Source organism: Panicum hallii, chromosome 1 (genome assembly GCF_002211085.1).
Source record: "Panicum hallii strain FIL2 chromosome 1, PHallii_v3.1, whole genome shotgun sequence".
NCBI classification, from domain to species: Eukaryota; Viridiplantae; Streptophyta; class Magnoliopsida; order Poales; family Poaceae; genus Panicum; species Panicum hallii.
This window is the reverse complement of record NC_038042.1, coordinates 57,402,285-57,415,582: the sequence shown is the minus strand read 5'-3', so window position 1 is coordinate 57,415,582 and position 13,298 is coordinate 57,402,285. Positions and strand designations below refer to the sequence as shown.

The window sequence follows — 13,298 nt, the reverse complement described above, 5'->3', positions numbered from 1 at the left end:
ATAGAATCTGATATGAATGCCCGAACACTGAGAAGTCTAGTAGTGTGTTTCTGCTCTGGTAATGCACACAAAGAAGAAAAGGATGGATTTGCCAGTCTGGTATCTCTCTCCCTCTTGAAAAATTATCTCTCGTTTCTTCTCCCCTTAACGGTTTCGGACTTCCTGCCGTGCCAGATCCTCACAGGCCACAATATTTCCAATAGATTACTCATACCTCACACTTAAAACACACTCTCCCCATTACCGATAACTAATTTTGTATTTTTAGTAATTGTTGATGCAGCAGACTACCAAAATCCAATCACCACAAGAATAGGATAGAGAGATAAATCCCTTCATTTAGGATGGAGGGAGGTGTGTTTTGATGATTGCTAAAAAATTTTAGTTATTGGGGACTGATTGGTAATACGCTGGAGGACCTTCAATCATCAAAACATCAACATCTTGGTATTGGAGAGAGGGATGAGTAATTGATGCTCTACAACTTTTAGTAATGATTTATTACTTTCCTCAGCCAGACATAGGGTCTGTTCGTTTCCTGCTATCTAAACTTTAGACCCATCACATCAAAAAGAATCTTGCTATTTAGAAGTATTAAATAAAATCTGTTTATAAAACTTTTTGAACAGCTAGGTGCTAATTCGCGAGACAAATTTAATGAGCCTAATTAATCCATAATTTGCCACAGTGATGCTACAGTAATTGTTCGCTAATCATGGACTAATATACCTCATTAGATTCGTCTCGCGAATTAGCACTAGGGTTCTGCAATTAGTTTTATAATTAGACTTTATTTAATACTTCTAAATGATAAGATTCTCTTTGATGTGACCCCTCTAAAGTTTAGGTACCCGGAAACGAACACACCCATAGTGTAGTGTGTGTGTGGAGCTGTCGAAACGACTCAAAATAGTAACTGCGTGTACCAAAATAGCAAATATTGGCTCAGGGGTAAAATGGCTCACACTTTCCAGTAGCCATGGGTCATGGCCCGAAAATGCAGAATTCCATGGGAGCGAATCAAGGAGCACAGAATTCCGAGAAGACGAAGCGGTTTCTTGAGGAGACACGGGAGTGTCCTGGCCATGCCACCCAGAAGGGAGAAGGCCAAAACCAGCTGCTGCCGGTTCCGCTCCAAATGAAGCCCTTCAACAAGTTATGGCCGGCGCTCATGGAAAGCAAGCTCGCCATCGCGCTGCTCGCCGGCCTCTTTGTCGGGGCAGTGGTCTTGTTCTCTGTGCCGCCGCAGTTCTCGGTGCATGGCGGTAACGGTGAGCCGCTCTGGCGAATTGCCAAGCTTGTGACTTGTGATGTATGGCCTGGCTGGCTGGCTCTCGCAATCTCTCTCACGGCCTTGTTTTGAATTATCCGAGTTCTCTTGCGGGGCTTGCCGGCAAACGGGGGTGGTGCAGGTTCGCCGGCGGAGAAGATGAATGGTCATGCACAGCCACCTCTAGGTGAGGCTCCCGTCTAGACAAACAGGAGATTCGCCTCTTCCGAATTCGCTGCAAGGAAAAAAAAAGTCTAAGCTGCTGCGATGACTTGCAACGTTTTCTGGAAGATCGATCACCGGCTAATTCTGACGAGCATTTTGCAGCCAATATGATAGCAGAATCTCCAGTATCCACAGTGCAGGCCCAGGAAGAAGAAGCCACGAGTTCCAAAAATTTCACTGGTTCATTCATATGCACTTCTCTTCAGTAAATCCCAATGGCTAGACATTTCAGCTTCATTTATTTTGAGAAATTCCTCTACATTCGTTTGCAGGTGAAGAAATTGCACCGGTCTCTGTTCTACCTCCTCCTCTGAAGCCAATCTGCGACCTCTCCGACCGGCGTTACGGCTGTGAGATGTGGGGCGAGGCGCGCCCGGCGAGCGGCGCGAACAGGTCATCTGTCTACTTCATCCCACCGCCGTCGCAGCTCGCCACCACCGCGGTAGCCACCTGGAGCATCCGCTCGCAGTCCCGCAAGATCGTCGGCGTCCGCGAGGTCATCGTCAGGTCCCTCAACCTGTCGAGCCTCCGCGAGGCGCCCAACTGCACCGTCCGCCGGAGCCTGCCGGCCGTGGTGTTCGCGCTCGGTGGCCTGACGTTCAACTACTGGCACGCTTCAGCGACGTGCTGGTCCCGCTCTTCACGACGGCCCGAGCCTTCTGCGGCGAGGTCGAGCTCGTCGCCACCGGCGCCCAGGGCTGGTTCCTCAACAAGTACGGGCGCGTCCTCGGGGCGCTCTCTCGGTACGCGGTGGTCGACCTCGACGCCGACGGCGAGGTGCGCTGCTACCCGCACCTCATCGTCGGCCTCCGCGGCCACCGCTACTTCGACATCGACTCGGCGCGCGCCCCGAACGGCTACGACATGCTCGCCTTCCGCATCTTCGTCCGGGCGGCCTACTCCCTGCCGCCACCGACCGCTGCGCTCCCGTGCAGGTCCGGCGGCACGAAGCCACGGTTCATGATCATCCTCCGCGGCGCGACGCGGCGGTTCGTGAACGCTGACGCCGTCGTCTCCGCGATCGAGCGGGCCGGGTTCCAGGTGGTGCGCATGGAGCCGACGTCGACGGCGGGCATGGACGCGGTCGCGCGCGAGGTGGACGCGTGCGACGTGCTCGTGGGCGCGCACGGCGCCGGGCTGACCAACATGGTGTTCCTGCGCACGGGCGCCGTGGTGGTGCAGGTGATCCCGTGGGGAAAGATGAAGCCCTACGGCGAGGGGTTCTTCGGCGCCCCGGCCGCGCACATGGGGATCCGGCACGTCGCGTACAGCGTCGCTGCCGAGGAGAGCACGCTCTACGACAAGTACGGCAAGGCCCACCCCGTGATCACCGACCCCGACGTGTTCTACAGGAACGGCAGCAACGCGAAGCTGTACTGGCAGGAGCAGAACATCCGGCTCAACACCACAAGGTTCGCGCCGACGCTCGAGACGGTGAAGCGGATGCTGCGATTATAGTTTGGATTAGCGAGAAAATGCACAGCTCGTTTCCCGCAAAAGGGTCAATTTTAAGTTTGGATTCGAGGGCAGAACGCATGGTAGTTTCAATTCAGAGTTATTGTTCACAAAAACTAGTTTCAATTCAGAGTTATTGTTCACAAAAACTAAGACGATGACTGCAAAAGTAGGCAGGAATGTAGGTTTACTAGTGATATATAGTTCATACAAAAGCCCAGGCTTGAGCACATACCAATACCTATAGGCTATAAGAATCTGAACAACTATGTCCTTTGCATTGAAATTCCTGCATCTTTGGACTGTTGGTGATCATGGCAGACACTGGCGTTTTTTCAGTACTGTTGAGAAACTTGAACCTGACACCTCGGGGTGTTGTTCGTGGCAAAATTAAGCAATTCAGGATGGCTCCGGCTACTGGCGTGGTGCCGCCACCGTCGTCATTCTCGTCAGCAATGGCAGCACACCATGGCTGCAGAGCATCGAACTACCTTGGTGGCTTGGCAGCTCCATGACCCCTGAAACCGAGTCACAATCGTCTTTTGGACCTTTATAACGATAAAGATGGATAAATTTGATGCAACTGAAGGAGGCCATGGAAGTTGAAGGCACAAGAACCTGACAGGCTGACACCACCCGTCGCCCGTCTCCAGTAGCGTCTTCAAATTGAAGACCAAGCAAGATGATCAAGATGGTATACGAGAGCGTGGCACACTGGAAACTGTTGGTTATCACAGTTGCGATTACTGAAGCTTCAATCCAAGGTGAATGACAATGGAAGTGCTCTATAACAGGATTAGGACCTGAATAACAAAGGCGGTAGAGTTTGCTTCGGTGTTGTCCACAGAAGAGAAGTCTGAATATTTACACTCATTTCTGAATGTCCTGCAAGTTCTCGATTTGAACATTACAAGAGGCCACTCCATGGCGCATATTCCCCCACTGCAAAGTTCAGGATTCAGAGGTGGCTCGTTGATCTGGCTCCGGCCGTCGACAAACATGGCCCTTGCACCCTGCGCGGGAGGGTGTCTTTATGCCTCCACGTCACGGTCATGTGGGAAAGATCAGCGTGCCGGCTCCATGGCTTTGGTTGCAAGCACCACACCTCTCACCGTTTCACCCCCGAACACGACAGCCTCGTCTCCGGCTTCGTCTTGCACGAGCACGAAGCACGCTGCCGTCGCCACGCACACTTACCACCGTTGATCGGTCCTGTGGCTGCAGACTCAGATCGGTGGTTCGTGCTGCTCCGCCTTGCATGAGGAAGCCGACTTCCCCGGCGCCGGTTGGCTTCGCGCGCGCGACGGTCAGTCGAACGCCGGCGCCCTCTCCGGCTTCGTCTTGCACCGCCGCTGAGCACCCATCATCCATCACCGAATAGACCCCACAGAGTACGGCGGGAGGGTCCCTTCGCCCGCCTCCGCCGCGCGCTGGGCGGCCTCTGCTTCGATCCGCCGCCAAACAACGCGACCCAGACGAGGGGCCTAAATGAAAATTTATGGAGCCGATTATTTACACATATACCCCTTAATCGGATCGCGATTATTAATCGCGATCCGAATAAGGGGGTTATATGTAAATTTAGGGGTATTTTTAGACTTCCAATTTGCAAAAGATGCTCACCGTGATCCACGCCAATTGCGACGCCGGCGAGGCGGCGATGGCTTCCGTTCCGCCGCCCACGCCCGGCCGGCTAGGTATTCCCGAGCAAGGCCGCCATGGCACGAGATGCTCTTGCCTATCCGCCGCGTTCTCCTGCCCCCTGCTCGGCCTCGCCGTTGACCCGAGCCCACGGGCCGCATATAGCTACCATGGCGTTGACGATGAGGCTGCCGCCGGCCCTGCCCCGCCATACAGATACGCGAAAAGGGGACAAGAGAGATGGAGGCCACTTGCACGGGCACTGGTCAGTGTGAGGGATCAGTGACGGCGAGCACCACGCGGGCATGCTCGAGCACTTCCCGCCGGCCGTTATCTTCCGTCTCCGGCCTGGCTTCTCCCGCCGGCGGCGCACGGGGTCGAGCACCTTCCTCGCCTAGTAACGCGAAGCTGTACTGGCAGGAGCAGAACATCCGGCTCAACAGCACGAGGTTCGCGCCGACGCTGGATATGGTGAAGGGGCTGCTGCGAGAATGAACTTCTGCCCTTGAATCTTGATGATGTAGCCTTGTTTTACAATTAGCAGACGCGGAGAGTTTAGTATCTCAGGAAAATGTATCAACATTCTCCGGTTTCCATCATCTTTAAAGAGCTTAGATAGTGTTCAAGTTTGTAACTGATACTAACACTAGTGTTTTTATTCAGAAACATACTATTCAACTATGATCAGCGAGAGAATGCACAGTTCGTTTCCCGCAAAAGGGTCAATTTAAAGTTTGGATTCAAAGGCAAGGCGCATGATAGTTTCCATTCAGAGTTATTAGTTACAAAAATTAAGACAATGACTGCAAAAGTAGGCAGGGATGCAGGTAGGTTTATGCTTTCGTACGCAACGTTCTGGCTTTGCGCTCTGGGATGATCACAGAGCAAGTCCTTCCATCCCCAAAGAAAACGTTTTCTGCACTCCATTGGTTCAGCTGGTCACAGTGTGTGCAGCACAAGAGATTTGTTGACAGCACTAAACTTCTACGAATGGTAACTGGTTAGAAATTAGGCAGCGGAATTGGCTGCCTATACAGACATGACAGCGCCAAACGATGGAAAAGGAAAACCTGCAGCTTGAGGAGATTGCGTGCGTGTTCTGTCCTGAGATGGATCGTCATCGTTTGGTAAGCTATCAGAACCTGATGCGGACACGCTGTGGCGTTGAAGGTAGATTTGGCAACATGGCCGCCTTGATCCTGCGACGGCGAGGGGTTTTGCTTTGCCCCTGCTGCACGCACGCCGCATGCCCGACGGCCATGATACAGGTGGCTAGCCACCACCAGCGGCAGCGTCCGCGCCGTGCGTGCCGCGGCAAGCTGATCGATCGGGATTAGCTGGCGACCAAAGCGACGCGGGCGTAGGAAGGATCGGCCAGCGCATCGTAGGAGCGGCAGGCTGAAGACACGGGAACCTTGGGGTGGACGGTATTTGAAACACCGTCCACCCTCTGAATTTCTTCTCATTTTCGTCTCTGCCTCCACGGACCGCGTTTGGATCTGAAACTTTGCACGACGGTGCTGTGATCCGTTACGAGTCTGTGCGAATTCTTGCAGGATTTTTGAGCTCCTGTGCCCCGGCAAAATCGCGGGATCTGTGGTGGACGGTATCTGAAATACCGTCCACCACCTCTTCTTGTTTTCCGTTCTGATTTTTTAAATCATGCCATGGAATTGCAGCGACCAGCGGCGCGGTCACGCCAGATGACATCCGCATCCATCTGCTCTAGCCGCGTCGCTGCCTCTGGCCCGGCGAGCTTGGCCGAACAAGCGAGCCACAACGGCCGGCAGGCGAGGACGCCGGCCGGCGGCCGCCAGGCTGTTTCTGTGCGACTCCGCCCCGTGAGGACGCCTACACGCAGAGAGGACTCCCGGTACGACGTCGTCGGAGTGGACGCGCCCCGGGTGCTCCGGGGCTCCGGCGAGACCTAGACGTGACGTGAAGCGCGGCGCCTCGCTAGTTGCTATGACCAGGGAGGACGGTGGATGAAATCCGGGGGTGGACGGTAAATGGAATACCGTCCACCCTGGGTCGTTTCCGTCCGATGGATCGGATGTGTGCGGCCGCGATTGCAATTCCTGGCCTCGGACTCCGCTTCTAGTGCAAAGGGCGCCGCCCACGTCCCACATCTGTAGCAGCCATCGTGCCGCGCCGACGCCCACACCGGCTGTCGCCGCGCTGATCGGTCTCCCTCCGTGCCGCGCCGCTGGCCTCTTCCGCGACATGGACACGCCGCCGCGCGGACCGGCGGGGTGAGAACTGAGCAGTGTTCCCCGCAAGGGGCTGAACAGAATGGCCCGAAGCGTACGCGCCGCGCCACCGGCCCCGGCAACGAACTCGCCGATGAGGCCTTCATGCCTCCATTGCAAGCGCAGGCCACCCGACCCCGCACGGCGAGCCCGCACCTTTGGGGGTTCCAAATGCCATCCGTTCTCAGTGTCTCACGGAGCACCCTGCCGCCGCCGCCGCGACAGGATTAGCCCCCGTGCCTGCGATATGAACGCCGGCCGCCGCAGGGCAAATCGGCCATGGCAGACACAATCGATAGCGCCCGTGATGCGTGCACCTAACCACCATCAGTGGGCAACCGCAAGCTTACAGCAGCGAGCAAGCCTACGGGCGTACGAAGGTTCGGCACGCACAGGCAAGCTGAAAAAGCAGGGGACCTGGGGCCTGGGGGTGGACGGTATTTGAAATACCGTCCACCCCTGCGATTTCTTCTTATTTTCGTTTCACTCTCCATGCATCATGTCACAGCCTAAACTTTTTCACAATGGTGCGACAATCCATTGCTCGTCTCCTCGAATTTTTGCTGGATTTTTGAGCTCCTGTGCCGCCGTGAAACGGGGGACCTAGGGTAGACGGTGTCTGAAACGACGCCGACCACGCCCGGCCGTTTCTCTTCTCGCTTTTGCAATGATGGCAGGAAAGATCGAGACGAGTGTCTGCACTTGATTTTCCGTCCGTTAGTTGTGTTTAATCACGGCGACACGCGGCCATCACCGTGTGCTGTTCCAGGCGCCGGCCTCCGCCGCGCGGGCGGCCACGCGCATCCCGGCAACGGGGGCTCTCCAGAAAGGCTCCGTCGATGCGGGAGGCAACCGGATGCGGCGGACCTTGGGCCAGACGTGGCGCGAAGTGTATGGCCGGGGTGCCCTGCCTGACATCGCCGGACGTGGTCCTTGGTGCCGGCTTTCCGTGCCACGACCAGCGGCGCAGCCATGGCCGCCGAACAGCCGAAGCCCTTGCTGCGCCTCCCATTCGGCACGACACGATCGCCGTCGACTGCGCGTCGCTGACGCTCGCACGACGAGTTTGGTCGAACGCCACGGGCACTAGTCGCTATGGCCGCAGACGAGGACGCGCCTGGCATGGCGGCACCAGCCGCCAAAGTCCAAACCGTGTCTGATGGCCTCCGGCACAGTCGGAGAAGGGTTCCCCAGGACGGCGCCGTCGAAGCGGATACAGTGTGGACTCTCCGGGCCTCCGGCGCTCCGGCGAGACGCCGATGGGGCGTGCGCGCCTTTACGACCAGGGTGGTCGGGGAATGGAATACCGTCCAGGGGTGGACGGTAAATGAAATGCCGTCCACCCTGGGTCGTTTCCGTCTGCTGGATTTGATCTGTGCGGCCGTGATTCATCCAATCCCTGGCCCGGCCTCCGCCTCTGTTGTGAAGAGCGCCGTCCACGACCTGCTCCCGTAGCTGCAGGCCGGCCTGCCGCGCCGCGCGCGCGCCCCATCGGCGTTCACCGCGCCGGCATGCCGCGGTCTCCCTCCATGGTGTCGCCGCCCTCTTCCTGAACTTGGGTACGCCGCCGCACACAATATCCTTCGCTCGCATCAAGTTGGCTCCCCGCCTCCCCCTACCCAACGCCCCTCGGTTCAAGTTGACACCACCGCGACAGCCACCTCACCTGGAGCATCCGCTCGCCGTCCCGCAACCGCAAGATCGTCGGCGTCCGCGAGGTCATCGTCAGGTCAATAAACCCATGGAACATCCAAGAGGCGCCCGACTGCATGCACCATCAGCCGGAGCGTGCCGGCCATGGCCTTCACACTCGGCGCCCTGATGGAGCCCTACGGCCTGCAAGTTGCGAACCGCCGGCGCCCGGCCATGCCGCGTTTGCCACGCCGGTGGCCGGTGGATCTTCCGGGACAAAGCCATGTCGCCGCCACCGTCCGCGTGCAGGAAACTCCCAATCGAGCTAGGTGCCGTCGTTGGGGCCTCAGCGGCGATACCCCGCTTCAGTCAGCTTGTTCGGATACTAGTAGTACTGTAGGATATAATTGAAGAATGAGTACTGCCTACAGTGCCTGAAACTGCTGTTGAGATCTTCGCCTGACAGAGTGACAGATCGGGCCATACACTACGTGAAGCCGGCAATGCAGTCATGCTGAATTCTGATGATGTTTCAGCAATATTCTGTTGGACCCGCAGCGAGAACCTGAACTTGTTTTAGCTTCCGAGTTTGCAGAGGGCCATGGATACGTTGAGCTACGCATGCTGCATCACTTGGCTACCGACGGCCCTGCAGAAACATGATCATTCCGCTACTGAGATACGATGAGTTCATCACTTCAAAGTTCAAACATGAAAGGGAATGATCGACCAAACACAAACAACAAAAGTGAACCGTCTCGCCTTTTCTTTTCTGGACCTCCGTTGGCGACTTGGCGTCCATGGTTCATCCGCCACGGCCAACGGACTGAGGCCTGTGATGGCGGAAACATTTGCGCGGCCACCCAACCCGACATGGAGATCCCTCGCCACTCTATGAGCCAAATGCCAGCGACGCGCGGTCGCGGAGCGCCTGGCCGGCGGCGGATTCTTGACTGGACCGACGACGGCGACGAGTTCGTCCGGACGCCGCGAGTGAGCCGCAACGGAAGCAGGCCAGGACGCGGCTTGCACGCGGACGGAGCCGGCCGCCAGGCCGTTCCTGTTAGGCTCTGCCCCCGGAGGACGCCTCCATGCAAAGAGGATGCCGAGCGCTCCGGCCTGGCGCGGCGCGGCTACGACCCAGGGTGGTCGGCAAACGAAATACCGTCCGGGGTGGACGGTAAATGAAGTACCGTCCACCTTGGGTCGTTACCATCCGTTGGATCAGATCTCTGCGGCCGCGATCGACCCAATCGCCGGCCCCTGACGCCTCTGTTCTCATGAGCGCTGGACGCGACCCGCGTCCTCCTCGCCTTGACTTGTCCCGTCCGCACCCGCGCCGGCCCCATCGGCGTCACCACGCCGGCCGGCCGGCCGGCTGGCCTCCTTCTGAGCCGCGGCTGCCCTCTTCCTGGACACGCACACGGCGCCGCGCGCAACGGCGCGAGACCCTCCGCTCGCTTCAAGGTAGCTCCCGTCCCCAACGCCCCCTCAGTTCAGGTTGCTTGTGGCTGCGGCCGGAACAGGAAGACCTACCAGCAAAAATTGCTACCTCATTCCCTGCCCGGATATATAGTAGTACATTGCTGAATCAATGTCAAGCCAGCAGCAATTCAGCTAGTTTTAGCTTCAGTGTTTGCAGATGGCCTGGGGAATGGAGAGACCGGCCGCCGTTGTTCGTCACGAAACGGCGTCCAGGCCGTCCCTCGAGGGCCGCCGCCACATCCTCATCCTTGCAGCGGCCAGAGGAACACTCCATAAAGGAGCTTTTGATGCAGAAGCCAGAGGATTACTCCAGAAAGGAGCTTTCGATGCAGAAAGCGAACGCGATGCGGTGGCGCGCCGGCGGGACGCCGGACGCCGCGCCCTGCGATACCCCCGCCCAGGCCCAGCCTCCGCGCATCCCCATCACTGCCTCGCCTCCCACAAAGTACGGCAGGAGCGTCCCTTCGCCCGCCGCGGCCGCGTGCTGGGCCGCCTCTGCATCGACCCGCCGACAAACGACACGATCCAGACAAGGGTCCTAAATGCAAAAAGATAGACCCGAGTATTTACATATACACCCCTGAATCGGATCGCGGCTATTAATCGCGATCCAAATAAGGGGTTTATATGTAAATTTAAGGGTGGTTTTAACAATTATGGAACCTGTAAGGGGCTGATTTGCAAAACATGCTCACCGTGATCCACGCCGATTGCGTCGCCGGCGAGGCGGCGATGGCTTCCGTTCCTCCTCCCACGCCCGGCCGACGAGGTACTCCTGAGCAAGGCCGCCATGGCACGAGATGCTCTTGCCTATCCGCCGCGTTCTCCTGCCCCCTGCTCGGCCTCGCCGTTGACCCGAGCCCACGGGCCGCATATAGCTACCATGGCGTTGACGATGAGGCTGCCGCCGGCCCTGCCCCGCCGTACAGATACGCGAAAAGGGGACAAGAGAGATGGAGGCCACTTGCACGGGCACTGGTCAGTGTGAGGGATCAGTGACGGCGAGCACCACGCGGGCATGCTCGAGCACTTCCCGCCGGCCGTTATCTTCCGTCTCCGGCCTGGCTTCTCCCGCCGGCGGCGCACGGGGTCGAGCACCTTCCTCGCTGTCTGCAGCGCGTCCCCCTCCCACGATCCGTGGTTCATCGTGCTCTCGGGACTCCGAGGAACCAGGCCACCAGGAGGAGAATTGGCAAGCCAGCTCCGCGTGTAAAGCCAGCGAGCAATAATAATCAAGTCAGGCTCCCAAAAATTAAACTGGTGTTTTTATTCAGTGACATATTCAACTAGGATCAGCGAGAAAATACGCAGTTCGTTTCCCGCAAAATGTTCAATTTAAGGTTTGCCGCGTGCCAAAACTGATAGCATCAACAATAGTTTGATGACATATTTTTTATTTTTGGTTACATCAGTTTGGAAGCCTTGAACTCGTGTGGTGTACTTGGCTCAGGTAGGCATCACCACTGGCATCAGTGTCACAGAAGAAGAGAAGTATTAGCACTACGGTTTGGCTTCTCCTTTTCCAACACGGCGATGCGACGCCCCTCGGATTCCAGATTATGTCATCATCATAGCCTTTCTGCCGTCTGTCACTGACTCACTGCTGATGGAGCTTAGTTGGTGCGGCCACGCCGACACATCTGATGGAGATTGCGTGTGCGTTCTCACCCGAGATCGATTGTTTGGTAAGCTATCAGAATCTGACAAGGACTGACTTCGGCGTTGAAGGAAGGTTTGGCAGCATGGCTCCCTTGATCCTGCGACGTCGCACCCGGGTCTGTAGTGGCGTACGGAAACGCCCGCACCTCCACCCTGTGAAAAATCAGAGGTGCGGAAGATATGGTGGAACGTCGGCCTTCCTTGGAAGATCACGACGGATGCGTGTTAATAATGGGGCACAACTCAAGGTGCCGAGGTTTACATATATATAGATTGATTAGAATTTGGCCAGGATATCTATCTAGAGTACAATAGAATTACAACAACCTTTATCTACCGTAACAACAAGTATCTAGGCCAAACTCTATCAATCCACGTTGGTTACAACTGTTTGTTTAACACACCCGAGTGGACACGGCTGCGCGCGCTCGCGGAGCGCCTGGCCGGCGACGGGTTTTGCTTGCCCCTGCTGGACGCGCGCCGCATGGCCAATGGCCGACGACCAAACGGATCAGCCGCGGCGGCGGCCATGACGACGCAGGCAGCTAGCCACCATCAGCGCTCGAGCCGTCAGTGCCGGCGCGGTGATCGATCGGGAGTAGCTGTTACCTGTTGTAGCAGCGAGCAAAGCGAAGCGAGTTTGGCAGAACGCCGCGAGCGGGACGCAACGGCCGGCACCAGGCGAGGACTGGAGGACGCCGGGCGCAATGCCGTTTCGGTGCGACTACTCCGCCATTGCCCCAGGGATCGGAGGACGCCTCCAATGCGAAGAGAGGACTCCCCGTTACGAGGACGTTGAAGCGGACGCGGCCGGCGTGCTCCGGAGCTCCGGCCAGGCATGGCGTGAAGCGGTGGTGCCTACAATCAGGGCGGACGGTAGATGGAATACCGTCCAGGGTGGATCGGATGTGTGCGGCCACGATTGCAATCCCTGGCCACGAGTCCGCTTCTGTTCCGAAGGGCGCCGTCCACGACCCACATATGTACCTGCCGGCCTGACGCGCGGGAGCCCCGACCGGCGGTCGCCGTGCTTGTCGGCCTACTTCCGTGCCGCGCGGCTGCACTCTTCCGCAACATGGACACGCCGCCGCCTGTGTTGCGAACGCCGGCCAGGAACCCAGGATGCATGCAGCTAACCAAACCACCTCCTGGCCGTTTCTGTCGGACTCTGCCCCCGGGAGGATGCGGCCGGACGCTCTGGCGTTCCGGCAAGACGTGGCGCGGCGTGAAGCCCGGCGCCCTGCTACGACCAGGGTGGACGGTAGATGAGATACCGTCCGGGGTGGACGGTAAACGAAATACCGTCCACTCTGGGTCGTTATCATTCCTTGGATCGGATTTGTTCGGCCACGATCAACTCAATCGCAGGCCCTCACGCCTCTGTTCTCATGAGCGTTGGCCGCGACCCGCGTCCTCGTCGCCTTGACTTGACCGCACCCGCGCCCCATCGGCGTCACACTGGCCGTCACCGCGCCGGCCCGCCGGCTGACCTCCTTCCGAGCCGCCGCCGCCCTCTTCCTGGACATGTAACTGTATAGGTAAATGCGCAAACGTGAGCTTGATCTTCATCTGGGAGCCCTGATGTTCCCTAAACCTACCAACAAAAAATTGCTACTTCATTCCCTGCCCGGATATAAGTTGTACATTGCTGAATCAATGTCCAGCCGGCAGCAACTCAACTT

The 13,298-nt window shown here is 57.5% G+C and overlaps 1 protein-coding gene across 1 annotated transcript; it reads left to right on the top strand.

The window, feature by feature from the left end:
• Nucleotides 1–977: 977 nt before the first annotated feature.
• On the top strand, nt 978–3,236 carry LOC112883228. The gene is made up of 3 exons (XM_025948503.1): nt 978–1,457; nt 1,598–1,675; nt 1,768–3,236. The coding sequence occupies exon 3, from the start codon at nt 2,360–2,362 to the stop codon at nt 2,951–2,953; it is 594 nt and encodes a 197-aa protein (XP_025804288.1). The 5' UTR covers nt 978–1,457; nt 1,598–1,675; nt 1,768–2,359; the 3' UTR covers nt 2,954–3,236.
• Nucleotides 3,237–13,298: the final 10,062 nt, after the last annotated feature.